This window comes from Anser cygnoides, chromosome 1 (assembly GCF_040182565.1).
Source record: "Anser cygnoides isolate HZ-2024a breed goose chromosome 1, Taihu_goose_T2T_genome, whole genome shotgun sequence".
In the NCBI taxonomy this organism is placed as follows: Eukaryota; Metazoa; Chordata; class Aves; order Anseriformes; family Anatidae; genus Anser; species Anser cygnoides.
In genome coordinates this window covers 102,274,264-102,302,140 of record NC_089873.1, presented here as the reverse complement: position 1 = coordinate 102,302,140, position 27,877 = coordinate 102,274,264, and the positions used below count along the sequence as shown (strand labels likewise).

The 27,877-nt window shown below is 54.2% G+C and overlaps 2 protein-coding genes across 6 annotated transcripts; one reads left to right on the top strand and one right to left on the bottom strand.

Moving 5' to 3' along the window:
* Positions 1-864: 864 nt before the first annotated feature.
* On the top strand, positions 865-22,510 carry IFFO1 (intermediate filament family orphan 1). 5 transcript variants are annotated; one of them, XR_010834619.1, is made up of 10 exons: positions 870-1,678; positions 6,076-6,136; positions 6,215-6,310; positions 6,631-6,771; positions 7,703-7,887; positions 8,808-8,928; positions 9,552-9,647; positions 9,833-9,963; positions 10,272-11,849; positions 18,790-22,510. XR_010834619.1 is itself a non-coding variant. In XM_067004628.1 (9 exons), the coding sequence occupies exons 1-9, from the start codon at positions 930-932 to the stop codon at positions 10,372-10,374; spliced, it is 1,671 nt and encodes a 556-aa protein (XP_066860729.1). In that variant the 5' UTR covers positions 865-929; the 3' UTR covers positions 10,375-22,510. The 5 variants fall into 5 exon arrangements, 3 of the variants coding, with proteins under 3 accessions (XP_066860729.1, XP_066860732.1, XP_066860715.1); XR_010834618.1 differs by having other exon boundaries at positions 10,272-17,015; XM_067004628.1 differs by having other exon boundaries at positions 865-1,678; positions 8,808-8,916; positions 10,272-22,510.
* GAPDH (glyceraldehyde-3-phosphate dehydrogenase) lies at positions 22,208-26,429 on the bottom strand. The gene is made up of 12 exons (XM_067004670.1): positions 26,269-26,429; positions 25,781-25,823; positions 25,065-25,164; positions 24,642-24,748; positions 24,467-24,557; positions 24,180-24,295; positions 23,996-24,077; positions 23,665-23,816; positions 23,450-23,528; positions 23,098-23,181; positions 22,846-22,943; positions 22,208-22,505 (listed from the first exon to the last, which is right to left on the bottom strand). The coding sequence occupies exons 2-12, from the start codon at positions 25,801-25,803 to the stop codon at positions 22,436-22,438; spliced, it is 1,002 nt and encodes a 333-aa protein (XP_066860771.1). The 5' UTR covers positions 25,804-25,823; positions 26,269-26,429; the 3' UTR covers positions 22,208-22,435.
* Positions 26,430-27,877: the final 1,448 nt, after the last annotated feature.

Sequence of the window (27,877 nt, the reverse complement as noted above, 5' to 3'; positions counted from 1 at the left end):
CCTGCGGGGGTAACAGCAGGGGGGATGCGAAGGAGGAGGAGGGCTCCAGATTCCAAGAGAAGGGCTGCAGCATCACCTTTAATCCACACCCACCCCCCGCTCATCCTTTGCTGGCTGCTCGGCTGAGACCCGAGGAGCTGGTTTGCACAAGCGCCGCGCTCAGCTGTGAGACACGAGTCCTGGGGGAACCAAACACACGTACAGCAAGGGAACACAGGGCCCGGGCATCCACGCTGGGCCCCCCAGATCAGCGAGTGTTTATGCACTGATCAGCTTGCTCTGCGTCCTCCCACTCGCTAACAGGGTTAAGGGCATCCAAGCATCTTTGGCAGCACTGACGTAGGGCTGGGGAGAGGGGCTGTAGAAGATGGCCTACGAAGGGCTTGAGTGGTGGGCAGGAAAAAAAAGATCTGAGGCCGCTCAGGGAACAATGAGGAGAAAGCCAGTCATGGGACGAGGCCGGCTGCCTCCGCACGACCTCCTGTCCGCTCGGGCTGGCAGCTTTCCGTAGGCGAGCTGGTGACGGAGCAGCGGCAGGGCTGCCCCCAGGCGAGGATAATGTGGGGCTTCGGAGAGGGAATCACGCCGTTTCACGGGGGGCAGCGCCGGGGAAAGCACGAAAGGGTCCTGCAGAAACAAAACGCGGCACAAAACACCGGGAAACGAGCGCTGGGGGGGTGAGGCGCCGGCAACGGGAGCCCGGCGGGCCCTCAGCTGGGGATGCCGGGGCGGGGCGGGGCGGAGCGGGGCGCTGCTTCCCCCGGCAGCCCCGGGACCGCCCGCTCCGCTCGGGGCCGGCCCCGGTGCCGCCGCCGCCGCCGCATCCCATCCGCAGCGGAAGCCGCGCCCCCGCCGCCGGGGCCGGCCCCCGCTCCCCGCGCTCCCCCCGCTCCCCCCGGCCCCGTGGCCGGCCCCGTCCCGCCGCAGCCATGAACCCGCTGTTCGGCCCCAACCTCTTCCTGCTGCCGCAGGAGCAGCAGGGGCTGCCGGGCCCCGAGCCGCCGCCGCTGCCCTCCCCGCGCCCCGCCGAGCCCTTCGCGGCGGATCGGGGCCCCCCCCCGCCGCCCTCCGCCGCCGCCGCCGCCGCCGCCGCCCCGTTCCCCCCGCCGCCCGCCGCCATGGCCCTCCGCAACGACCTGGGCTCCAACATCAGCGTGCTCAAGACGCTGAACCTGCGGTTCCGCTGCTTCCTGGCCAAGGTCCACGAGCTGGAGCGGCGCAACCGGCAGCTGGAGAAGCAGCTGCAGCAGGCGCTGGACGAGGGCGGCCGGGCCCGCGGCCCCCCTCGCCGCGACCAGGCGGTGCAGACCGGCCTGGTGGGCCCTATCCGGCCGCTGGGGCTGGGGCTGGGGCTGGGGCTGGGGGGCACCCGGCCCGCCGCCCTCTGCGGCCCCGCACGGCCACTGGGCTCCCCCGGCTGCCACCCCGGCGCCCCGGCCCAGGCGCCGCCGCCCTTGTCGGCCGCCTCCTCCCGCTTCATGCCCGGCACCATCTGGTCCTTCTCGCAGGCCCGGAGGCTGGGCCCGGGGCCGGAGACCACCCTGGTGCAGGGCCCGGGGGTCTCCTGGATCCACCCGGACGGGGTGGGCGTGCAGATCGACACCATCACGCCGGAGATCCGGGCCCTCTACAACGTGCTGGCCAAGGTGAAGAGGGAGCGCGACGAGTACAAGCGCAGGTGAGGAGGGGGCGGCCGGGGGGCCGCAGGGCTTCGCCCAGCCGGGGCGGTGTGGGAGAGGCTGGCAGCCCCTCGCCTGGCTTCTCCGGAGCCTGGGCTCCGGGAAGCGTGAGCACGGTAAGGCGAAAGGGACGGTGGACCCCAAAAAGCAGCTCTCGACGTTCGGATCTCCTCGCTCGCCTCCCGGTGTTCGAACGCCCTCGGGATGCTGGGGATGTGTTTTCTGGCTTCTCAGCCCAGCGCCCGGAGGAGAAACGCCTTCCCAAGCGGGGACTCGGATGGTGAAGGAATAGCGGGACTCCAGGAGCCGGGGTTTGAAAGGGGAGGGGATCTGGGGACGCTTAGGAAGGAGGAGCAGCCGGAAAGTAGGTGAGGAAGGTGAAGGTGCAGCAGCGAAGGAGCAGGGCAGGTATGGGTGGGAAGAGGCTGCGAGGAGGAGGAGGAGAAGGAGGGCTCTCTGGATACGTGGGGATGTGCTGAGAAGCCCTTGGGCAGGCTGGGCAGCTGGCTCCCCCGGGCCCTTTCCTTCCTGCCTTGCTCTCGCAGCCTGGTATCAGCTGGCCGGGGCTTTCTCCAGCAATCTCCCACCAGGCATTTTCAGGGCAGTTTGTGAGGCTGCTCCAGGACCTGCACGTAGGATGAGATCAGGCAGCGAGCTGGCGTTGCTGGGTCAGGGCCTGGGGGAGAGCACGGGGCAGGGCGATGCAGTTACTGGCTGTTTGCTGCCCCAGTGTCTGACTTTTGAAGAGGATAAATCGCTCTATGATGCTGTAGAAGCACTTAGTGCTTAAGTAACTGCCCAAAGGAGCAAAACACAGCGTGTTACCCAAGTGAACCATACTGCTGGCCGGTGCCTTGGAGCTGTGGGGTCTGGTGCCAAAATCAGGGCTTGGGATCTGAGAAGACACCTTACATTTCTGGCTTTATAAGGCGTCGGCTGAGCAGACGTGCCTGTTGCATGGTCGGTGCTCCAACGGCACCAAGAGAGGATTGCAGGAAGAAAGGTGGCGCCCCATCTTTCCCACTGATTGCCTCTGCTTTTCTGTGCACCTAAGGCCTTTTTATTAAGCAAGGGTCAGGTTCCTTCCCCGGGGGTGGTCTGCTCTCCTTGCGTTGCGTTTTTAGATCAGATAGCCCGGAGCTAGTGCTGCATCAGGGCAACCTGAGCTGGGAGCGGAGCCACCTTTTTGGAAAGGGAAAGTGGAGAGAGCGCCGAAGGAGGTTGGGAGATGGTGTTTGGATACAGCTGGGATGCCAAAGCCTCTGTCTGGGCTTGTGAGGATGTAAGCTGCTGGGTTTGGGAGTGCCTGACTCTGTTTTGTTGGTTGGTGCTGATGAAACCTGGGAAGAAAGGAGAATTTCTGGTGGTTGTCCCGCCTGGGAAAGCAGGTTTTGGTAAAGCCTGCTGGCGTAGTGACTGAGGCAGCAGGGACGAGCTGCTGTGGGCCAGTGTTGGTGGTGGGATCTATTTTTGGACGGTGTTACCAGGAGCTGGGAGGAAGCAGACCCCACCCCCAGACCCTTTCCTATACCGGGTCCCAAACAGGGGACGGGAGAGGAGGATCCCGTTTCCATGCCCTTGCCTGTGCTGAGGGCCAGCCCCAACGCCCCCCTTGCCTGTGCAGGAGCAGGGACAGCTCTGGGCTGCCGTGGGGACAGTGTGGACGGTGTTGTCTCCAGGCAGCCCTTTGCATCCTGCATGGGAGCAGAGGCAAGGGGTTGTATCAGTGCAAGGTGTGCTGGTGGTTCCTGTGCCTTCTGGAGGAGCCGGTGGGTCACGGGGCAGCATTGCCTTCATGCAGTGCAGCAGGAGGAGCTTCTCTTTGGATATGCAGGGCCTTGAGTTAAAGCCTGGGATCTAGGAGGGGTTTTAGGGGCAAAAGGAAGGAGAAGAGCTGCAGGAACCACACTTGGGAAGGCGTCTGGGGCTAGGTGGTCTGCAGGGGGGTGAAGGATGCCTGTGAGTAACATACAGACCTGCCAAGCACTTTGGGGTCTGAGAGTCTCATCGGGTCTGTTCTGCCCACTGCAACTATATTCCCAAGTAGTTGTCGTCTTTGGATGCTGCAAGCACCCACTGGAAGCGTGGCGTGAGGAATGCCACAGTACACATGCTGCAACTGCCCTCCAGCAAGGTGTGCCAGGCTGCAGGGAGTTCATCATTAGCGTTAAGCTCAAATGTAGCTCAAAAATAGCACGAGAGAGAGAAACGTGCAGCTTCAAGCACCGAGCAGTCTGAGGGGCATCCTGCAGCGCCAGCCTGCCATAAGCGTGCAGCCGGGAGTAAGGCACCTAGCGTCTGCAGTAAACGGGATTTCTAAAGGTTTGGGGGTTCGCTTATTTTTCCACGTGAAATTTTGAGGACGCGCACCTGAGGGAGTGGGATATGTGGGCTGTAGAGACGGCATCTTGTCCTGTCCCCAGCTTTGGGAGAGGTGGCCCGAGCTCAGCAAGGAGGTGGCTGGCTCTGCCTGTTGCTGGGACCTCGCTGTCTTCCCTCTCCCTTCAGGCAGGTCGCTGTGCTGTGGTGGCACGGGAAGGACGCGTGTCCCCCCTGGCGTGCCCTGGCGATGGTGGAGCAAGGAGGCTGCGAGCCGGGGCTATATGGCAAAGCCTGGATCCGACCAGCAGCAACCTGGCAGAGGCTCCTGGCTGCTCCGGGCTGTGGGTGCAGTGATGCAGTCGGGTTATTATTAGGAGTGGTGCATTGCAGAACAGAAGAGGGAAACGGAGCCAGGCAGGAGACAAGCGCGAGAGAGAGGGGTTCGTGAAAGGATGGGCACGCAGGTTCGTCGCTTACGGGGCAAACAACCGTTCTTGCTTTCTGCCATTAGATCAGCGTTTGTCTGATCTGTACTCATCTTCCATGGCATCCATGTGAAATGAATTCTTCCAAGGTTTTGGAAGTCCGGGCTGTACAGAGACCCAGAGGGAGGTGGAGACCAAAACAGCGAGTAAGCTCCGTGCTGAGGAAGATGCTGACAATTTTTTTTTAATGGTGGAATGCGTTTTCTCCCCTGGGACAGAGGCCTTGTTTGAGCAGTTCCCATATAAGGAAAATTATACCTTTTGACTTTCTCTTTCCCTCCTTCTTTGTCTTTTTCTTCCCACAAAGGGATGCAAAACCCCTTTGACTCCCCTTCTGGAGCTGTGGGATAAAACCAAAGCTAGGAGCGCACGCTTTGTCCTTGTTTGAGTAAGGAGAAGCACTGCCAGCTTTAAGAGCTTAGAAATTCGTAAGTCAGGACTCGCCCAAATCATCAGATTGTCTCCTTACCCTAGGATAACAGGAGTGAGGACTTTTATTGAGCTCTCTGGTTTCCTGGTCCTCAGGATTTGTTTTCCATGCTGGGTGCAAGTAAGCAGGAGAAGAGGTTTTTCCTGTCCTCATGCCATTTAAAAGCTGGGGTCGTCAGTGCTTGCAGGCATTAAACAGAAACCAGAGCTCCCAGCACCAGGCAGGGCCCAGCTCTGGTTGCTTTCCCAGAGAAATCCTGCTGTCCCAGGAGAGCCAGGGGTAGGACTTGGAGCAGCCTTGCAGCACGCTGCATCGCACGGGGCAGCAGTGGGCACGGGGTGCATGCCAACCCGTTTGCTCTCCCTGATTGTCCTTTAGCAAACAGTCGTGCAGCCTGGGGGCCTCCCAGCTAAACGCGGACCGGGCCAACGCCGCAGCACGGCCCAAGACAATGATCTCATGGCTGCGAAGCACGGTGGAGTCCGCTGCTGGGTGACGTGAGTCTGGGCGGGAAGGCTGGGCACCTTGCAGCTCAGCCCAGTGCGGTCTTTTGCATAGCTTTTTGCAAAGCCTAATGCAGTACCCACCACCCAACCCAATCGATCCGTGGGCTAATGTGGTGCAACCTGGCACAAAACGGGCCAGTCCGTCACTGTTCCTTGCAGGACAAAATATTTTTTATTCTAACCTTCACATCGAAGCACAGAACAGCAGTGTAATGTGGTCTGATATTAGACCGAGTTTTCTGCTTCTGAAGGGCAGGAACACAAATGCAGCCACAAATATGGTGGAGGTGGGTGCAGCTCTGCTGTACCCGGAGGAGCTCAAAGCCCATTCCCACGTGTTGCAGCTGCTGCGTGGAGCCTGCGGTTGGTGTCCCCAGCTCCCCCCACCACGGGAGCTGCTGGCCAGCCCAAAGTGAGGTCAGCGAAGAGCGTTGTGGAGCTGGGTTTGTGGCCAGGAGGGCTGACGGGCATTTGGCAGCTGTGGCTGCCTGGAAACAAACGGCAATGCATTCCTGGGCACGTTCTCCCTCCCACCCTGCTGCCACCCTCACCCCCTCCGGGATAGCTTTGGGGTGAGCAGCTGCCACTCGGTTCTCTCCAGCAGCCTGCGATGCGAGGCAGGTGGGATCTGACCGGCACGTTTCTCTCCCTAGATGGGAAGAGGAGTACACAGTGCGTGTCCAGCTTCAGGACCGAGTCACTGAGCTGCAGGAGGTGAGCATCGCCGCCCCTTTCCCCTGCTCCCCAGCTGCCCCTGGCTGATGTGCACGTCTCCTTCTGCCCTGGGTGCAGGAAGCCCAAGAGGCTGAAGCGTGCCAAGAAGAACTGGCCATGAAGGTGGAGCAGCTCAAGGCAGAGCTTGTTGTCTTCAAGGGACTGATGAGCAATGTGAGTCCGTAGCCCATCTCTGAGGCGGCAGCGAGTGTCCTGCTTGAGTGGTGGGGCCCAGGCTGTGGTGTGCTTCCTCAAACAGCAGACCTGCATGGAAAGGCATCTGTGCTGGCTCAGAGCCCCGTGGTGGGGCACATCACCACCACACAGGGGTGGTCCTGGGTGCAGTGAGCACAGTGGGAATGCAGGTGCAGTCCTGCAGCATGGGAATTATCTTGCTAAGGGAACATGGGTGCTCTGGCTGCCGTTTGCCTTGCCTAACCCTCCTCCTCCTCTGTCCCTCCCTTGTGGTGCTGTGACCATCACTGCGGGTTCAGAACATCACGGAGCTGGACACGAAGATCCAGGAGAAGGCCATGAAGGTGGACATGGACATCTGCCGGCGCATCGACATCACTGCCAAGCTGTGCGACGTGGCGCAGCAGCGGAACTGCGAGGACATGATCAAGATGTTTCAGGTGAGATGCGCCTGTCGCAGGCTCAGCAGCCAGCTCTGGGGAGCAGAGTTCCCAAAGGAGGTAGAAGAGACAGCAACACGACCCCGCTAGGGGAGACACTTGGTCACCCTGCCCCTTACTCCTTGTGGTCCCTTGCTCTCTGTCTCTCTTGGATGCTGTGCTTTGGGAGCATCAGACAAAAGGGCACAGAGAGGAGTCGGAGAGCTCCGAACGTTGCTTCAAGCGTCAAGAGTCCCCTCAACCTCTTGCCAATCTGTTGTGTTGGGCCCTGGGACACCACAGCGATAGGGGAGCAGCTGCAGGAGGGAGACGAATTTCTTGAGTGTCTGTCTCTAACTCCATCTCTCTCCTTCCCCTTCCCCTCTCCGTCATTTTCTCTGTCACTCTTCTCTGTCTCTGTCTCTCTTCTCTTTCTGGATGTTGCTGCATTTCTGTCTCTCTCTCTTTTTTTCCAACAGAAGCAACTGGTTAGTTTCATTCAGTTGAGAAATTGTACAAATTATAAGCTTTCTATAAGGTTGGACTGTAAATATGGACATATTTCACTTTTTTTAGACTGTCTCTTTTTTCCCGTTTCTGTCGCTGTGTTTCCCTCTGTTTCTGGTCTGGGGTGGTGGGTGTTTTGAGTTCTTCTGCAATAAAACATCATTGTTTGTCTCATCAAATTCATGGAATTCATCTTTGGTTGCTTAGTTTTAATTTTCGAAAATGCTAAAACCATATTTTATTCATTGCACCACCTTCAACCTGATCATAATAAGCCCGTCTCTCTCTCTCTCTCTCTCTCTCTCTCTCTCTCTCCTTCTTTCCTTTCTTCCTTCCTTTCTTTCTCTCTCTCATTCCCTGTCTTTCTGTCCCTCCGCCATTCCTTCTCCCTCCATCTCCTCTCAACTACCTACTCCCGACCTCGGACCCGGCCTCGTTTCTGTAGTCTCTGCACTTGTCTCCCGTTAAGGTCCCAGCCTCGGTGGGGCGGAAGCGGGAGCGGAAGCAGGTCAGCGATGAAGATACGTCGCTGTCAGAGAGCGATGCCTCCAGAAAACCTGAAGAGGAAGAGGAGGATGAGACCACAGCCATGAGTATCAATGAGGAAATGCAGAGGATGCTGAACCAGCTGTGAGTGCGGCCCAGCCTCACTCTTGCAGAGAGCCTTGCCTCTGCTGTCCCACCTGCAGCAAGGTGCTTGGGCAAGCTGCCCCGCTCCTGGCGTGGTGCTGAGCCCCATCTCTGCCACCCGAGGGGGTGCGTGGCCCACCTGGCTGCGGGCTGTGGCTTCGGGCTGCAGCTGGGGGCCGCGCTCCCAAGGGGAGGCTCTGTGATGGAGCGTGTCCTCCTGGCTCTTCTCCACCCCGCTGGGCACCAGGTTCCCCTGTGGGCACCCTGGATGTGCAGGCTGATGGCTGGGGAGGTAAGGGATGGGAGCAGTCTGCAGCTCCTGTTTCAGGGTGAGGGTGAGGTGGGAGCTCCATCGGGGCTGGTGTTTGTGCCCCGTGCCCTGTGGCTGCACCAAGGTGGGACTGACCAGTACCTGAGCCCTCCTTGGCTGTGGGGAGGATGCTGCTCCCGGTGCCTGGTTGCACTCTGTAGCTGTGCCCTCCTGTCCCTGGGCGCTTGCAGCCCTCTCCCATCCCCACAGCCTCCTGAGGATGATGAGGATGTTTAATTTTCCCGTTAGGGCTTGATTCAGTTCCCCTGTGCCTTCGCCTCCATGGCAATGCCCTCCTGGGTGGCACGTGCCTGCTGAGCAGCAGTGCTGAGCCACCCTCCCTCTGTCCGTGCCCCTCCCCTCATCACTGCTCCTGGATTTTGTGAGTCACTGCCTCGGTTTGGGGCTCCTGACCATAAAGCTGGCCCTTTCTCCGTCAGCTGTTGGTTTTGGACATGCCTGAACTCACCCATGCGCAGACGTCCAAGAGCTGCAGCCCTGCCCACGAGCCGGGGCAAGGGTTTCAGTGCCGGCACAACTCCCTGCTCTGCCTGTCCTCCCCGCGAGGGTTTTTCTGCTTGGTGCTGACATGCCGTCCCCTCACCCCCAGGAGGGAATACGACTTTGAAGATGACTGTGACAGCCTCACGTGGGAGGAGACAGAAGAGACGCTGCTCCTCTGGGAGGACTTCTCCGGATACGCCATTGCTGCTGCAGAGGTGCAGGGGGAGGTAACGGTGGTGCCAGCCTCCATCTTGGGTTTAGCCCTGGGCTCGTGCTTGCTCTCTGGGGTGCTTGGTCCTGCTGGAGCCTGGGGACGTGCTCGTTCGGTGACCAGGCTTCAGAGCCCCTTTGTCCCTCAGAGGCCCATGCAGATGCTTTCTCCAGTCCCAGATGGATCTTCAAGCTGTGCTGAGCTCTTGTGGCCCTCTCTCTGTCTCTGCCCACAGCACATCTAGGGCAGCAACTCTGCCCAAACTGAGTCCCCAAAGTCTGGCCAAAGCCCCTGCTGTCCTGTACCTTTGAACCTCAGTGGTCCGCTGGGGACATGTGGTGCTTGAACACAGCCTGTGTGTAGGGCATCAAGGCATTGGCTGTGTTCTCCAAAGTTTTTGGGCTTTGCTGGGCTTTTTCTGGGCTGATGTATTTGCTGTCCAGTGTGGCATATCTCAGGTCTCTGTGCCACATGTTGACAGGACTGACTCATGCCCCGTCTGTCACCCTGGCTATATTGCTCATGAATTTTCTTCTTTTATCCACTGCTGCCAGTTCTCTCTCTGATTTCTCTCTCTTTCCCCTGGTTCATCACGTTGGACGCTTGCCTGCCTCTAAACATGCTTTTTGCTCTCCCCAGCAACAGGATGACAGCCTGGAGAAGGTGATCAAGGACACAGAGTCGTTGTTCAAGAGCCGTGAGAAGGAGTACCAGGAAACCATCGACCAAATAGAGGTGTGAGGAGGAGGGAGTGAGAGAAGGGTGGGTAATGGGGGAGTGGGTCCCTGGAGGAGGGAGAAACCAACTGCTAGAGCAGGTAGTTGGTCACAGAGAGGATGTCAGCCTTGATCTGGCCATGCCCCCTTCTCTGCAGTGCAGTGTGCCCTGGGCTTATCTCTGCACCATCTCCCTTTTGGCAGCTGGAGCTGGCCACGGCCAAGAACGACATGAACCGGCACCTGCATGAATACATGGAGATGTGCAGCATGAAGCGAGGTCTGGATGTGCAGATGGAGACTTGCCGGCGGCTCATCACCCAGTCTGGGGACAGGTAAGCGGGAAGGCCAAGATACCAGTGGTAGTAGTCGGTAGTGCCAGTCCTGACATGGTGTGGGGAGAGGGCAGGTCCCGGAGCTGGGGCTGTTGGACTCCCAGTGAGCAGCCTCCGCGCAGGCCATGGTGCCGTGTCTGCAGAGGGTGAATTGCGCACTGGAGTCAGTTCTGACAGGCGAGGCCCCTGACAGAGAGAGGGGAGCTGCCATTGTGCAGAGGTGTGGGGCATTTGGAGCCGGGCTGGACACCCTGCCAGCACCCAAGGGCTCCCCCTGACATCGCCGTGCCCTTTATCCTTCTCCACAGAAAGTCTCCTGCCTTCACCCCGGCCTCCACCAGCGAGTCGGCGCCCAACGAGGAGAGCGAGGAGTCCGACCGGGATCCCCCCAGCGACGCTTCCATCAGATAATGAGGGGAGGCCCCGCTCCCTTGGCCCTCCGCTCCTGGCAAAGGGGTGTCTGAGCCACGCCTGAGAGAGACTGTCAGGGACATGGAGCTGCTGGTAAACGCCTGTCACCCAGGCCCACCCCCACCTTGGGGCAGATCCGCCTGCCGCCAGGTGTCTTGCGAATGGGAATAGCTAGGTAGACCCTGTCTGGGCCGCTCGCCCTCCAGCCCCTTCTCTGTTCCTTCTCCCCGCTTCGGTTTACCTGCGGTTCAGGCAGGCTGGCCCCAAACTTGCCACAGCAGCGCTCTCCAGGACCTGTCCCCCAGGCCCTCTAAACCCACCATCTCCAGGCTCTGTCCTGGTGCACCTGGCCTGCCCCCTGTCCTCCTCGTGCCGCGCAGGAGCCGAACTAGAGCTGTACCTCCCTGCAAACTGGACCTGACGCTGGTGCCAACTGGACCGAGCCCTGGGCTGTCCCCATCCTCGCTGCTCCCTGGGCACTGGGGTAGGCCTGGCGCTGTGCCGGGCACCGCCGCTGTCCCCTCCTGTGGGGCAGGGACACCGAGTCCCGCTCACCGTGCACTTTGCTTTGCTGCGCGTCGGTGGCGCGTTTGTTACAGAGACGAGGGATCATTAAACGGGACGGTTGCCTTTTCTACAGCTTCTCTGGGCGTGGGCTCTCACTGGGCTGCAGCAGGCACAGGACTGCATTGCTCGAAGCGGGGCCTCCTCTGCCCGGCCCTGCTCCCCGGGATGCTCCCATCCCTCGTGCAGGAAGGTGCTGGCGGTGAGATCCCTCTTTGGGCAGCTACAGGCCCTCAAAGGGCCACATATAACGCTGGTACTGCGTGGGCCAGGCTCCAGGCTTAAAATAAAACCAAACCGAGTTGTTTTATCTGCACTGATGCCGATGGCACCTTCCTCTGATGTGTCTGCACCCCTTCACCACAGGCCAGCATCCTCACTCCAGCTTTCTCCCAATTCCCATTTAAAAACCAAACAAAAAACCACTTACACAAAGCTGACAGCAGGCTGAGGTTAGTTGCTGAGGGGAATGAGTGAGCAATACTGAGAGACGGGAGAGGTTTGTGTTTCTGTGGAGGAAACAAAGCTGAACATGGCTTGTGCCTTGCAGAGACCTTCCTGCCTAAGAGCTGGGTCTCCTCTGCTACGTCAGCTTTTTACCAAGGTGTGCCAGAGCATCTCCTTACCTGTCCTCAGTTCTGCATCCAGCGTAGGGTGCCCCTGTCTCACCATCTCCTGTAGCATTTACCCGTGTGGACCTTGCACTTCCTCCTCCAGTGACGGGATGTTTTTGGATGGGAAAAGTATCCTGCTGAGAGGCAGTGTTTTGCAGGGTCATCTGCAGATCAGTGGACCCAGGCTGCACAGCAAAAGCAGGTGAAGCTCCAGAGAAAAACACCTCTTGCAAAAGGCCCTGAAGGGAAGATAAAGTAGATCACAGTAGAGTTTTTTTGGATCACCCATAAGATTAGGTAAGGTAGATAAAATACGGGTTGGGGGAATGCAATAATTTACCTTCCCAGGTTTGGCTTGCATAACTAACGCTGTCGTGCACATGAGCACCTGAGCATTTGCACGTCACAATGCAGAGGGTCGGCGTTTAAGCAGGGTGAGGTCCTCTGCGCGTGGCTGCAAGACGTGTTACAGCACGTGTTGGTGTTTCGGCGTACGTGAAGCTGTCTGGTTAGGTCTGGTTCCTGGGGGTGGGAGGGTGAGGCTGTGCCAGCTGCAAGGAAACCTCCGGGCCAAGGCACTGCTGCTGGCCTGGGGACACTGCAGTTCGTTAGCTGATGGTCTGCTGCTGCTGGGATCAGTGCCACGCTCGCCTCTCACTGAGAAGATGGGAGAATGTTTGATGCATGCAGCAGTGTGCTTAATGCCAGCACAGGGGTGCTCCCCTCCTGCCCTTGCAATATGCGGTTGCGCAGACAGGAGGTCTCGGGAGAGACTGGGCATTCACCCTCGTGGCCTTACCTCCACACCACCTTCCCTGGTTTCCATTTCTTTTCCTCTTCCCTCTTATCTTTTCTTCCTAAAAGAACTGAAAACAGACCAAATACTTTAATCCATGGTTTTTCTTTTGAGTGATGATGCCTCACACGCAGTAGCTCAAAGATCGCTTTCTGTCCTGCCCAAAGGCTCTTGTGGTTCATGCAAATCCCCTTTCCCGTATATTTCCTTGCAGCATTTTCTGCCCTTTCTCTGATGTGGAGATCTCTATGACTAGCTGGCAAAGTCTGTCTCTCCCCGTGTGTAATCCATGGCATGCATATCTTGGCCTCTGATCTGTTTGTGCTGCTTCAGAAATCCACTACTCTAAAATATGTGTGCTGAGAGATTTCAAGCATGAAGAGTAGAAGGACCAACGTCTCTGCCTCTAGAAATCATTGCCTAGATGACCACCTGGTGCTGTCAGGCACCCGTGCACCAGGACGCATGGGTATCCCAGTCCCACACTAGTCAGAATCTCATTTGCAGTGAAACTGAGATGTCTCCATCATGCTTCTGCAAGATGATGTCCTTTGGTGAATTGCATTGCCGGTCACAGGTTCTGATTCCCACCAGTATGAAAGCTCATGAGATCTCGCTGGCAGGACATGCAATGCTGATCCTTTCCCTCTGTGACTTCTCAGCACGGGAAGCATGGCCCAAAGCCTCTGATGGTGACTGGACAATCTCCCCTGCATCTGCCTATCCTTCAGTAGTGACTTCACACCTTTGATGCTGGATATGAGGAGATGTGGATCTTCCATTTATGTAACTCTACTCTGTAGGGTCCTCTCTGTTCCTTTTGGGCAGTATCTAGCATGCTTTCTCTGGAACTGTGGTATCTAGGAACTGTTCAGCACTGTGTTGCTTCTTGATGCCCCAGCCTCACCCCTCTTCCAGGACACCTCACTGCAGCGCTGGCTCAAGAAGCAGTGTCAGAAGAAATTGTCTAGTGGAGACCCAGGTCTTGGCTGCTTAGTCTTTGTGAACGCCTGTAGTCGTCTCATAGGGCATAATCATGAGTCTCGTTTATCCTCAGACCACAACCCATTCAAAATCTTTGTTTGGCCTAAGCTTTCTCAAAATCTTGGTTGCAGGGGCAGCTTGTCGGTGGATGGAGGGGGCCTTTTCCTATCCTGGACCCAGCAGATGAGTTGAATGTTGGAGGAGCAGGTCAGGTACACTCTCCAGCTGACCCTGCTCACCTGTGAACATGTTGCAGCTGAGCCTAATCTACTTCCTAGTGCACCAGAGTGGACCTTCGCATGCAGAGGACAAAGTCCTATCTCAGCATCCACGTATTAACGTGAATGTTTATTGCCCAAGTACAGTCCAGACATGGATGTGTCTTACTGAATGGGGTCCCATGGAAGGATGCATCTGGGCCAGTCCTTCTGCCAGCATCCATCTCAGGACCCTTCAGATGTGACTGCTGTCTAGTTATCTACATGACCATCCATCAAAGACCATGGTTTTATGATCATGTCTCTGGACTGATGGTGAAGCCCTCCCATTGAGTATTTAGGCAGGCTGCTTCAGCTTCCCCACACCGTGGAAGTCCGTGTTGGTGCAGACTCACTGTGGCAGTCTGGGAACATGCTAGTGTTTGCTACGGCTTCTCTCTCTCCAACACTTGGACTATTGTGTATTGGTGAGGACAGGTGTAAGTATTTAACAGCAGTGGGAGTGGCATGAAAACCATCCCTTGATGCATCTTGCATCCCTTGATGCAAGAGCTGGGACATAACCACTTGTCAGCATCCTGCCTCCATAAGGCACCGGGGGAGACTGCCAGCCTTTGAGCTGGAGGGAGGGATGCAGTTCTTTACCTTGGCTGCTGCACTCTATGCTTTCTGTGCTGAGATCAGCCTCTTGGTGAGGTGCTCCAACAGAAAATGCCAGGCATTTTGCTGTAAGACAGGACTAAGCCCTGTCTCCCTGCTGAATGTGTTTATGATCCAGTGGCAGGCAGAGTGGCCTCTCTTTCCTCTTTCATGTAGAAGGTGAATTTTCATACCAAAGACACTGTCTGCCAAGATAGGCTGACTGAGTTTCTTCATGAAGCCTACCATATTTTCCCACATCACCCTCCTTGCACCTCATCACGGGGATGTGGGATGTTCTTACAGGCTCTAGGAAGGGTTCAGTCACCCAACCACTACATAGCCCAGGTAATTTTTCCTTTTGTTAAGCAGGTCTGAGCCCTCTCCCTCCCTTTGCTCATTCCTGGGTCCCATCTATTTTAGATCATACATCAGAACTGAAAAAGATTCTTGTCTGTCTGTTCAGCTGTCTGGTGGTGCTTTCCACCCAGCAACCTTCTGCTGGAGGCTCTGTCCCTGCCCCATGAGTCAGCTTTGTGTGAATTAGCTTTTCCCTGTTTTAGGATCCCTTCGATGGACCTAAATGTGGTGCTGACAGCCTTCACTGGAGCAGCTTTTGATTAACCTGTTTAGTATTCTATTTATCTTGTTCTTGTGCTAAGCTAGGAGGGCAGGAGCAATCAAAGCTGCATAAAAACTTGCTCTTGCTTCTATATTCAAGCTAGGAGATTGGCTTTCCCGAGCCTCATACCTCTGCTGCAAAACTCTTTCTATGTTTAGATGGCGGTGGCGATCTTCTAAGGAGAGATCTGCCTGTCAGCTCTGCAGAAGAGCTGAGAATAGATGGCAGGCCTTGTTTGAAGTCCTGCTGTGAGTCAGCCAAGGTGGAGCTAGGCCAGATGATAAACCCCCACCAGGGCCTTGGCTGTGTCAGCAGCTCTGTCGATTCCAGCTGCAGTCAAGTGATCCTAAGAGCACCCAACGGTGGTGCAGACTCGTGCTGATGTTTTCTACACGAAGAGCTCCACTTCTACATGAAGAGAGGTCAGAATTAACTCAGAACACAGTGGAGTGCTGTCTCCTTGGAGATGCATCTTATGATGCATGGGCAGACTCATGAAATCATCTGACGAGCCCCTACTGATGGTGACTAATGCTGGGAACAATTGGTAAGGCAGCAAGGAGGACTGGATGGGCTACAGGCAGCTTAAGGGAAGTTCAGTCACCATTGAAAATCTTCCAAAAGAAGTTGAGACTGCAAGAACTGTTTTAGATGTGAATTTGTTAAATGATTGAGTCATTTTTTTCTTGGGACGTGAGCAAGGAGAGGATGCTATAGGCCCCCTGACAGAAGGGGTGTAGATTTCTTAGCTTGGAAAGCAGCTACAATAGCCAGGAAGATACTAAGGTAGTGCTATGGAAAAGGGGTTCAAGCAGCCACTAAAAGATGTCACCATCAAGTTGAATCAATATTACAACATGTGGGAAGAGGCAACAATTTAAGCTTCCGCAGGAGACTGTGCATCTGGGCAACATGCAAGAGGAACTAAAAGTTCTCAGGACAGGAAGAAATGTGATTAACTGACATTTTTGAAGTTCAACATCACATCATAGAACTCCCAGCTCACCAGTCTAACCCACTGGTAAAGGTGGAATAGGGAAGGGCAATCATGAATTGCAGTTGCAAGCTGTGCTAAAAAACACATTCCCTCTAGAGCCAACAGCAAAACAGTATGATCTGACACACATGTTCATTAGGGCTTTGGAAGGTCTTTTGTATAATCCTCAGTCACCAAACAAAACACAGTGATTTATTTCTTAAGTTCCTCTCTGCTTCATGTGAAAAGGAAAAATATGTCGTCATGGGAGACTTTGGATGGGAATACTAAAGAATATGCTATGCCATGGGGAGCTTCTCAGCAAGTTACAAATAATGGCATGCCCAAGTAAGGCAATGATTTTACATGTCCTTGTGACAGATGAAGATTGAGTTAGAATTGGTGGTTGCCTAAAGACAAGGAATCGACTGAGAAACAAATCAAGATATCACCCAGGACAAAAATATCATAACAGAGAACTGTATGGTATTATATAGCCTTTTCTTACAGTGGAATTATTTAGGAGAAGTATCAGGAAAGTGTGATTTAAGTGGCAGATCTTTGGAAAGATGAGAGGTTTTTTTTTCAGTTATCCGAAAAGCTGTGATTTAGTATGCATGAGAAGATAGCTTTCAGTAAAACAATTCCTTGAGTAAGTGGCCATGTGACAGTAGTACTTGAAAATAATTAATAAAAGTAATAAAAAAACCTGACCTCAATTAATAAAAATAAAATAAACATTGTAACAACTGCAGTGACTGTGTGTGGAGGAAGATGAATACAGGGATGACAAAATAATTGAGATGTATAAAAAAAGTTATATGAGTGGCTGATGACCTCAAGAATAAATACCTATAGGTGGATATCTAAGGATGCTAACACATTGTTCAAGTTATATTTAAAGGAAAATCAATCCTTGCAGTAATATAAGCCTTTTTCTTGACTGGGATTAAAAAAAAGTCCTAAATGAAGGAAAAAAAAAAAAAGGAAGTACTCATCAGATATGTCTGTTCTATATTTGCAAAGAGCAGAATGTGGTTGTAGGGGAATGTAGCACTTCCAAGCCATTAGTAATTACGGAGAATTCTTGACAGGATCTTCTCAGGATGAACACTTTCACTTTTCCAGGTACAGGTGACCTAGAGTGCGCTGATGGGGAGAAATGCATGGGGTGCTGTGGTGTGAACAAACTGCTTCACAATGCCTGAGGCTGCTTGACAGAGATGGAGTGAGTGACCCTGGAAAAATGCAGTGTTGCAGCTGCTTTTCTGCAAACATCATTTTAGAAAGCGCTCTAATCTCGTTGGTGGTGAAGAAGTGCTGGCTGCTGAAATTCATGGTTTGTTGATGTCGATTCTTAGATGAATTGGGGAAGACCCATTTAAAAATGACTGGGCAGATGGGTGAACAAATTACCTAAGTGGTGAGCCTGACAGCCCACATATGGAAACCAATGAGAAACCAGCGGGGAGGAGGGTAAAAATCAGGAATAATGGAAGAAGTCTGCACGGACATGGAGGGAGAAGAAGTCGATCGACAAATCTGTTACCATTTTTGATATGTAGAGATGATATCCCAAGAGTCTCAAAAGGGGTAAATGCCTCAAACAAAATGCTGAGAGGCATTGAAATATAATTTCATAATTTAAGTTTTTAAATAGGGCTAAAACAGGCTCTGTTACCATACACATATAGCCAATATGTAACTATGGATAGATAAATCTAAGAGCAAGGAATAATAGTGTTTGACCATATCTGGGACAACAGGAGCTCTGGAAAGGCTGAGGAAGCAGCAGCCTCATGCGAGTTCTCAGCCAGTTGTTTTTAAACATCTTTTATTCCTGTTTGGCACTGGTGTGGTTTTGTCCTGGTTCCCATCACATTTTGCAGTAGTTGGAGCAACGAGTCCTAACTCTGATTCCAGGCTGGAGAAAAATGCTTTGAGAGTGAAAAGTTTAGTCTCTTTAGCTCCTCAAAAAAAAAAAGGCGAATGAGAGTTTTTGCCCTTGAGGATGAGCTAGAAGGCTGTTTAATCAGGCTGAGAAAGGCATACAAGGATTATGAGGAGTTGGGGAGGCTGGAGGCCGTACGCATTCAGTGAAACTTCAGTGTGCTCTTAGGGGTCCAGCACATACGCCAGGCTGGTAACTGAAAAGCTGGAGATTACAAACTACCTTTAAAAGGTTTGGCCACCCTTGTCTTTTCTAAATCCACTTGATCTTCAACACGAGTTACTCTTACTAGCAATCACATTGACAAATGCAGTCAAGGATGCAAACAGCCCTCAGAGGCATGGTTTATTGCAATGAAAGCAACACGGAGCCTACCCCACTGCTTCACTGTCAACCAGGTGCTGACTAACTCTTTTCTTCGTGCTGGGCTTCAGCTGAATTGTCTTATACAGAGGTAAAACTGATATTTCTCTCTACTTTCTGGACTCCTTGGTGGGCCTTTCTAAAAATCTGCCATCACATCTGTAATTTTCTAATCTCTGGTGTCGGGTCTGATGTGCATAATGAATTACAGCTTAGTTAACTGTTCAGCTGTTTCATGCCCCAAACCATCTGAGATTTACACTGGGTACTGACAGGTTGCTGCTCCACATTGTGGAGATATTCTCAAGTTCACTTCAGTTGGCAATGGTGTCTTTGTCTCACCTCTGCTGAGGGAAAAATCTGTTATCTGGGAATACCCCTACTGATGGCAACAACATCGCTTTTACTTTTCTACCGTGGCCTTCCCTAAATGCTCCCATTCCATCTTATGGCTCTTTGGCAGCTTTCCTGTGTCTGAGATGCATTTAAAAAAGATTTTAATACTACCTTTTTTATTTCTCACGTATTTTCCTTAAAACCTGCCTTTTTTTAGGCTCTTTTAAATTTAATTTGCTATTATTTATGAGTTTTTCTTCTATTTTCATTTGACTACAGCTACTGCTCTTTGAAGGCTGTCTCTTTGAATCTTGTGCAGTAAACTATAACACATTACTATTGTTTCTTCTAGGAGATGTACATTTAATTGAAAATAATTCCCTCAAGAAGATAAGATGCCACTGCTATAGTAAGATAATACATGGAGGTAAGTTAGCTGTGCCGTAGTAAGAAATTATATTCAGCTCACAAGAGTAAGCAACAAATTATTTGGTTTTGCAGTGTTTATAAATAAGATTGCCAAAATGTAGGCAGCTTGTTTTTAGTGAAACGCCTGCTTTTTGTGAGTGACTGTGCACACAGCACTGTTTGTGTACTACAACTAAGCTGTGAACCTGTGTTTTGTGAATGGCATCTGTTACAAAGAAGAGTTTGGAATGTTGTCATTTAAGGTGTTTGTCTCGTACTAATGTCCAATACGTGCGTTGCCTCATAGTCTTTTCTATCCAAGACCTGTATCTTCCTTGCACAGAGCTTTTTTATTGATTTGATCAGCCACTAGTTTACTTGAGAAGTGGACAGTTTGAGTGGCCAAAGCTTTCTTTTTACTGTGCTTATGCAGTTGCTATTTTGTTACATTTTGTTGTGCTATTTGCATAGCATGAATTAGTTTCCACAACTGCTCAAGATGATTTTTCACTACACAACATTTTGCTTAAGGCTGAATTTTCACGCTGACATCTTCAGAAGGTGGTCTGAGGACTACTCCAGCCATTTCTTGGGGAGTAACGCGTGTGTGATAGTGTGTGCAAAAGCCAGCGATGTATTAAATTATTTTAACATTTAAAATTGCCATAAAAAGGCATTTTCCTCTAACAGCACTGCTAATTATCATACCGCACCTTTATTTGAATTTCCTCTGTCTTAAAAAAAAGATGAAAAAAAAATAATTTGCAGTTGACCACCCCTAGAAATGATTGGCTGCCGGAGATCTCCCTTGGGTCGACTGGTGTGCTTTGTGTCAGCATAACCCTGCAGAGGACTGAACCCGTCTCGCAGGTACCTCTCCCTCCCAGCTGTGCTCAGAAGTTCAGAAACCAGAGTGGTTTCTGGCTAACCGTAGCTGTTCTTGGAGCCGGTTTGTCCTGGCAGAGTGGCATGATTGCTTCTAGCTCCTTTGCTGAGCAAGAACCTCTTTATGTCAGTCCAAGAGCCTGCCTCCCCTGAGCAATCGTTTCTATGAGTTTTCCTTCGAACTGTTTTACGAGCAAACCTAGAGCTCCTCTGCATAGTCAAAAATTCTTCTACAGAGTAAGAGTCAGCCACAACAGCAGAGCTCCCTTCTTTATCCCAATGGCCATCTTTCAAATTGGCAATATATATATATTTAATCAATTTTTTTACAACAGAGCTGCAGTTTACTGGACAGTGTGGCACCGGCGGTGGCTAGACACTGAGCTAGATTTTCCATCTGTCCAGAGGGACCTTGCTGTGGTGCCATCTGCAGGCACAGTGTCCGGATGCAAAACGAGGATTTGGAGGAAGGAGCTAGGGAGCTTGTAGGCTGATTCAGGAAACTGAGCCCTCCAGGCGGTCTAAGGGCTGCACAGCTTTTTTGCCAAGCTCTCTCTCATTATTTCCATACAAGAGCAACTGTGTTTTAAATTCTGTGGTTCCCAGCTTGCTCCCCCTAGCTGCCTGTATCATTCTTCAAGGAAGATTATAAATGGCTTGAAATAGTATTTTAATGAAAACAGAATGAAACTTTCTATCCAAAATGTTCACAGCAATTGCTGTTCTTCAGAACAACAGGTACTCTTCCTCCACTCCCTACTCTACCCCACCTCCCAGGTTGTATTAATTTGCTCTCGCTCCCACAGTAATTTGATAGGACTCTTTCTTGATAAATAACAAGATCTCTGCTCTAGGTGAATTTTTCAGGCAGCCTTAGCTTGCTCAGGAAACATAAGACTTAAATGAAAAAGGCAACTACCTTAAAACCAGGCTATTCAGTTCAAAAATATCTTAATATCTTTGTTTTACATGGAGAAAATAGGCAACTCCCCCTCAAGGTGTTTGCCTCCCAGCACTTCCATGTCATCAAAGGAACCCACTGGCACGCACACAAGTATGCAGGCAGTAGCACACAGGGCAGCCATTCAAAGCACCCAAGCACAGCGATTTAAGACAGGATGGGACCCACACAGGGCATGCTTGGAAGCCTGACAGAGCCACGGGCTAACCCGCTCCATGGCAGAAACCCACCAACACAGGAGGGCTGCCTCTGGTGAGCCCCATCACAGCCGAAGACCTTTTGGCAGCTGAAATTTATCTCCAGAGCTACTTAAAGCTCCAACAGGGCTGTTTACAGGGTAAGTCAGGTATTGCTGCTGTCCCAAAGCTAACAAGCTGCTCAGAGTCCCAGTTCATACAGAAAGGTTGAATAACCTGCCTTTGGTCTATTTTCGCTAAACAAAGCAACTTTGAGTCATTGCCCCCAGTCCAGTAAACATTTAGTTTTTACACAGCTATACCACTGGAGACAAGCAGCTCCAGGAAACTGTATTCCAGCCCAAATCCTTGCTCCAGGATCAGGCTCTAAAAGCAGCTGGGCTGGGCTCCAGACAGCAGTTCCAACCCTGCCTCCCTCACAGACAGCAACACGAACCCTCTGATACCGCTCACAGCCCCAGTAAATTTAATAGAAAAGGAGCGTCACACAGTTGTGGTGGCAGTGCATTGCTTATCTACCCTACCACTCATAGGTCAGGGAGGGCTCAGCTCCTGCTCTGCTTCCAGGAAGAGGTTATGCAGCTCCTGGCAGAGGGCTGATACTTGCAGAGATTTAGTACTCAAGCTTGACTGCAACTGCTGCTCCTGCAAGTCAGGGCTGTGCTTAATTCTAGCTACCACCACAGGCCTCCTCCAGGGCAATTTGATTCACTTTAAACTCTGCAAAAGTGAATGAAAAATCCTCTTTGTAACTTTGCTAGTAAAGTAGGGGGAGAAAAACTGCTTTCTGTGCCCTTTTGCCAAATCAAATGCAGCAAAGTCATTTCTCAGCACTTCATTCTGCATGCACCCATCAGACAAGCAAATCCAGAGAGCTGGAAGGGAGATGGAGAAGCAGAGCTGCTTTCCATTCTACCGCAGTCTTGCAGTCACAGCCCTGCACCACACCTTATTCTGGCTCAAGGGCAGAAGTCCCACCCCTCCCCGCAGGCATGGGTAGCTCATCAGCCTGCATACCACAGCTCCCCAGGCAGCAGCCTTGCGCTCAGTGAAGCTGGTTGCTTGCTGTTCTTTACAGATCACGTATCCCAGGACTGCTCCACGCCTGTGCATGACCAGAGCTGTCCAAGCCACCAGCTGGCATTCCCCATGTCTCTGGTGCCTGGATTCATAGCCTGTCAGCATAGAACTGGGCACGGAACACTATAGAGCACTTGTTAGAGCTGGCCCAGTTACGCTGGGCTGGCAGGCCCCATCTTAAAGCAGGCGCCTAACATTTGCCGAATTCCTTCTGATTTCCCACTAAGACAGACAAGGCATTTCAGATGGTGAACACTTTTATTGATGTAAGGTGGTACACAAACAGATCAGTTTCTATCAGCCTCTCCACCTCCCCCAGGTGGAGGAAGAAGTTGGAGGAGTGGGGGAGACAGAAGGGAACAGAACTGGCCTCTCACTGCAGGATGCAGAGCTGAGCGGTGGTGAAGGGCAGGGGCTCCAACAAAGGGTCCTGCTTCCCTAGGCAGCAGGGGGTCTGCATGCTTGGCTTACTCCTTGGATGCCATGTGGACCATCAAGTCCACCACACGGTTGCTGTATCCATACTCATTGTCATACCTGGAGAGAGAAATGCTGTCAGGACCGACCTGTTCCTGTATGTTAATGCTCTTCCACCCAGAACACTTAAATGCCTCAGAAGACTTCCCATGCACTTCTTATAAAGTAGGCAACATCCCACCCACCTACCTTCCATTAAGGGAAGAAAGCTGCAGCCATTTCAGATACGAAACCATTTCCCTCCAGAGACTTTTACATGCTGGAGCCACCCCAACTCTACAAGTGCCTGTGTATCACCATGCACTGTCTGCTGGTGCTTATGAACAGAAGACAGGCAACAGAACTGCCAAGCCCCTACCCGACACAGAGAGCCTTCCTACCACCCCAAGGCGGTGCATACCAGGAAACTAGCTTGACGAAATGGTCGTTCAGTGCAATGCCAGCACCCGCATCAAAGGTGGAGGAATGGCTGTCACCGTTGAAGTCACAGGAGACAACCTGAACAGAGAAGATACGGTAAAACATTTTCAACCCCACAGTCAGCTAACAGCCTGAACCAGAAGTGTCAAAAACAGAATTCCAGCAAGGCTGGTACCATCAGCAAAGTGACGCAAGCACCCCTAATCACAGGCTGATAATAGAAGCCACTTACCTGGTCCTCTGTGTATGCCAGGATGCCCTTCAGGGGCCCATCAGCAGCAGCCTTCACTACCCTCTTAATGTCATCATACTTGGCCTAAGAAGAGGCAAAAGTTAAGACTGTCAGATCCCAGCTCACACAAGTGTCAGCAGTGCAGGGGAGGGCAGGGAGGAAAAACACAGCTGCAGCCCAGACACTGGGAGCTGTACAGCAGTAGTCATACATGTCAGGTGCTTTTTTTCCACCAAGATCATTTTTTTCTAGGGAAGAGATGGATGCACAAGGGGTAATTCCAGGTAAAAATAATCTTTAGAGGACGCAGGAGCAAGCCTGGAGATTGTTAGTCCTTGTCCACAACACTTACTGGTTTTTCCAGGCGGCAGGTCAGGTCCACGACAGAGACGTTGGGGGTTGGCACACGGAAAGCCATTCCGGTAAGCTTCCTGCAAGAAACATGAGTCAGCAGGGAACGGCACCCAGCATCCCTCTGCCAGCACGCCATTCTGCTAGGAACAGGTCAGAGCCAGCCAAGCACTGGCTGCCACCTCCTCCTTACACCCAAGGAAGGCCAACACTCACCCGTTGAGCTCAGGGATGACTTTTCCCACAGCCTTAGCAGCCCCAGTAGATGCTGGGATAATGTTCTGGGCAGCACCTCTGCCATCCCTCCACAGCTTCCCAGAGGGGCCATCCACTGTCTTCTGTGTGGCTGTGATGGCATGGACAGTGGTCTGGTGGGGGGGGGGGGGGGGGGGAAAGAGCACAGAAGTGAGAACACAGCTCAGTCCCAAAAAAGCATCTCAGGCACCTCCCCTCCATCCCAAGGGAGGTAGGGAGTACAGATGCTTTTCTTCACACATGAGAAACCTGGAGGTAGGGCTCCCTCCTGATCAGCAAGCTCCAGACCTACCATAAGACCCTCCACGATGCCAAAGTTGTCATGGATGACCTTGGCCAAGGGCGCCAGGCAGTTGGTGGTGCAAGAGGCATTGCTGAGGAAGAAAGACAAATCAGCCAGAGGCAACACTATCTACAGAGATGAGATCCCAAGCAGCTGGCCAAAATTCCAGGCCAGGAAGCATCCTTCTCCTTACCTGACAATTTTCAGGGACTTGTCATACTTCTCATGGTTCACACCCATCACGAACATGGGAGCATCAGCTGAGGGGGCGGAGATGATGACACGCTTAGCACCACCCTTCAGGTGAGCCTGGAAAAAGGGAAAGTGATTAGATAACCTGCAATGCCCCACAGCTAAGCAGTAAGACACTTCCTCAGACAATCTCGTCCCAATCTTGAAGAACCCACAGGGTTCTCAATGTGACCCACATGAAGGAGCAGCAGTATCCCATCTCTCCACATGCCACAGTGGCATACTTACACCAGCCTTCTCCATGGTGGTGAAGACACCGGTGGACTCCACAACATATTCGGCACCAGCATCTGCCCACTTGATGTTGCTGGGGTCGCGCCTGAGGATAGACGAAATCTTGAGAGCTGTTCTACAAGACACTTGCTTTCATTCTCCAAAGAGGCAAGCAGAGAAAAATACTTACTCCTGGAAGATGGTGATGGCATGCCCGTTAATCACAAGTTTCCCATTCTCAGCCTTGACTGTGCCCTTGAAGTGGCCATGAGTAGAGTCATATTTGAACATGTAAACCTAGCAAGGAGAACGGGGAAGGAAGGTCAAACATCCTGGCTGCAATCTCCCGAGCCCTTGCTCTGCCTATGCCACAATCTCAGCTCTCCACCTTCTCAGTGACCTTGTCCAATTGCTACTCCGTACTTGGCTCTGCCGTATCTCCCTAGCTTGCACCACTATGTTTCGTTTGTCCCTTAATCCACCTACAGCCCCACACATAGTTTCCATGGGGAACAGCTAGAACAGAGCTAGAGGAACTTCTTGCCACACTGTGCTATCCAAGGAGATGCAAGGCACACACAGTGCCCAGAGGGGGCACTCCAAGGCAACTCACCATGTAGTTCAGATCAATGAAGGGATCATTGATGGCTACCACTTGGACTTTGCCAGACAGGATGGCAGCCCTGGTGACCAGGCGGCCAATACGGCCAAATCTGGGGAGAAAAAGAGATGCAGATGAGGAGGACCAGCAAGCAACATGCCTGACTGGGCATGGAAGAACATCCACTGCTCCTTGCCCAAAAGGGCAGGAGGGAGTCCCACACCAGTGTCCAAAGGCCAAGAAGCCATGGTTAAAGATTAAGAGCGACCCCCAGCCGGAGCAACCTCAGAAGAAAGGTCAGGCGCTAAATTTACTGAAAGCCCCGGGGGATCCGGTTACTCCTCAGCAGGGTGGGAGAAGGTCACATTCCCGGGGCGCTGCCGACACACGATCCACCTGGCGACCTTTCGATAGGGAGCCGCTGGCCCCACAGCCTGCACTGGGGTGCGGGGGACCCCCAAATGGAGACGGGGCCATACCGACAGCGCCGGTACTTCCTGGGTGACTCACCCCGCGTCTCTGCGGGGAAGTGACTCAGCACCCCGCCCTCCCCGGGGCCGTTAGTTGCGGGTGCAGGGGGCCTCCGTGCAGCACCGCTGCTCATCCCCAAGTGCTCATCCCCGCGTCCTTCAGGCGACCTTGCCCCGTCCTCCTCCCCCCAGTGCACATCCCTGCAACCCCACCCCGCCGGGCGCCTCCCGGTGCCGCAGCCCGGCCCTGGCGCTCACCCGTTGACTCCGACTTTCACCATCTTGCCTCTCGGGGATGTTCCTGCGGGGAGAGAAGCAGCCGTGAGGCGTGAGGACGCCAAACCCCAGAGCCAGGCCCGGCCGCCGCCCCGCCGCTCCCTGCCGTGCCCGGCCTCCCGCCCCGCCGCACCGTTAACGGCCCCCCCCCCCCCCCCCACCGCACGTTCGGGGACCGCCCCCAACCGCCCCCCGCATCCACCCCACCCCCCCCCATTTTACCCGTGAAGCTCTCCCCTCCACCCCCCTCCCTCACCCCCCCTTCCCCACCGCCTCCATTTTGTGCCGCCCGCCTTTGTGCCCCCGGGCCCCACCGCCACGCGGCCCCGCTGCGCACAGGGGGCGGCCACACGACGCCCCCCCCCCCCCCCTCCTCCTTCCCGGCCTCCAGCGGGGCTGCGGTGGCGAACGCCCCCCTCCCCCCTCAAAAAAAAAAACCGGCAGCCCCCCACACCCCCCAAGCCCGTTACCGGCTGCCTCCGCTCGGTGCCTGGCGCGCAGTGAGGAGGTGGCTCGGCGCCGCGCCGCCGCCCTTTATAGCCGCGGAGGCAGCGCCCCCCTCGCTCCGCCCCGCCGGGCCGCCGCCGAATGGCAGCGCGGGGGCCGGGCCGGGCTACGTGCGCCCAGCGATCGCCCCCGCCCGCGCAACAAAGGGCCCCGAGGCGGGCGTTGGGTTGGGGGGAGGAGGGGGGCGAGGGTCTCCGCCGCCATGGGTCGTGTGGTGTGTGGGGGGGTGTCCCCCCTGTGTGTAGCAGGGCAGACAAAGCCCCTCGTGGTGGTGGTGGTGGTGGTGGTGGTGGTGGGGTGTCGTGGTTGCAACAGGGGGGCTGGCACCTGGGGGCTCGCTGCTGTGTGCAGCACGGGGAATGGCCTGCGATCCTTGGGCAACAAAGGAGCGGGTTGTGCTGGGCTGCTGCCTGCTTCGCTCCCCCTTTTTAGGCCCTCGCACGTGGCAGCAGTGGGTCCCCCAAGCCTCCCACACCGAGGGAGCAGCGGGTCTCCAGGCCCGCTCCCTGCCATCACGACGTGAGCAAGGATGGCCGCCGGTCCCTTCTCTTAGGGCCCCATTCCTTTCTCTGTCTCCCCTGCATGGGTTTAGCCAGGCGTGCTCTGAATGCGGCTGCCTCCCCAGCAGGCTGCGCGGCACAGCGTGAGGACCATGTTAATGAGGAACTGCAGCGCTGCTGCTACCCGCGGGACGTGACGGCGGAAATCCTGCCCACTGCCCCGAGAGCTGACGGCGTGCCTCCACCACCTTGGCCCGCCTTTTGCCGGCTGGCTGGGTTTGGGGTGTGTGAGAAGGGAGTGCTCCCCGCGTGACAGCCACCGTGGCCCAACTGGCACCCCACGTGCTGGAGAGCCTCTCCAAGCTGTGCCGTGCTGGCTCAGCGTGCTCCGCTGGGAAGCAGTGGGGCCGGTGCAGCCCAAGCCTGGGCTCTGTGGGACAGACCCACACTAGGCTTGAAAGCCTCCATCCCTTGGGAGGGGGGTACCCAGGGAGCAGGCACCTGAAATGTGGTGCCTAAGATGAGACGGAGGGAAAGGGAGAAGGTTTGGGAAGGCATGGGATGTGGGCTTGCAGATGTGGAGGGCCAAACTGGTCTCCCTCACGGCTCGGCCAAGCTGGACTCCAGCTACACTCTCAAGATGGAGAGGGAGGGTAGGGGGGGTGGGTGTCTAGCAAGGGGTCACACATCTCGTACGTAACCCAACTCTCCTTATACAGCTGCTATTCCCGGTGCACGGAGGGGCAGGCGGCTAAGTTTAGCCCCGGCCGAGGTTACGACCTTTTCTTAAAGGCCAGGGGGGGATAGCTGGTGCAGCACAGCCGCGGAGCTGGAAGGGGTGCGATCCCTCGGCGGGGGGGAGCCCCCCTGCGCCCCCTCCACAGCAGCCGGCCGCGGGGTCGGGGGAGCTGCCTGGGCACCCCCTGCACGCACGGGAGGCCCTCTGTTTGCTCGGCAAACACTCCGGCAGCCGAGCTCCCCGCGCAGGGGGGCAGAGTGCGGGCGGGATGAGCCAACGCAGCAGCCCCGTGCCCCCGAGCGGGGCCCACGATCGATATTTCAGCCGGCTGCC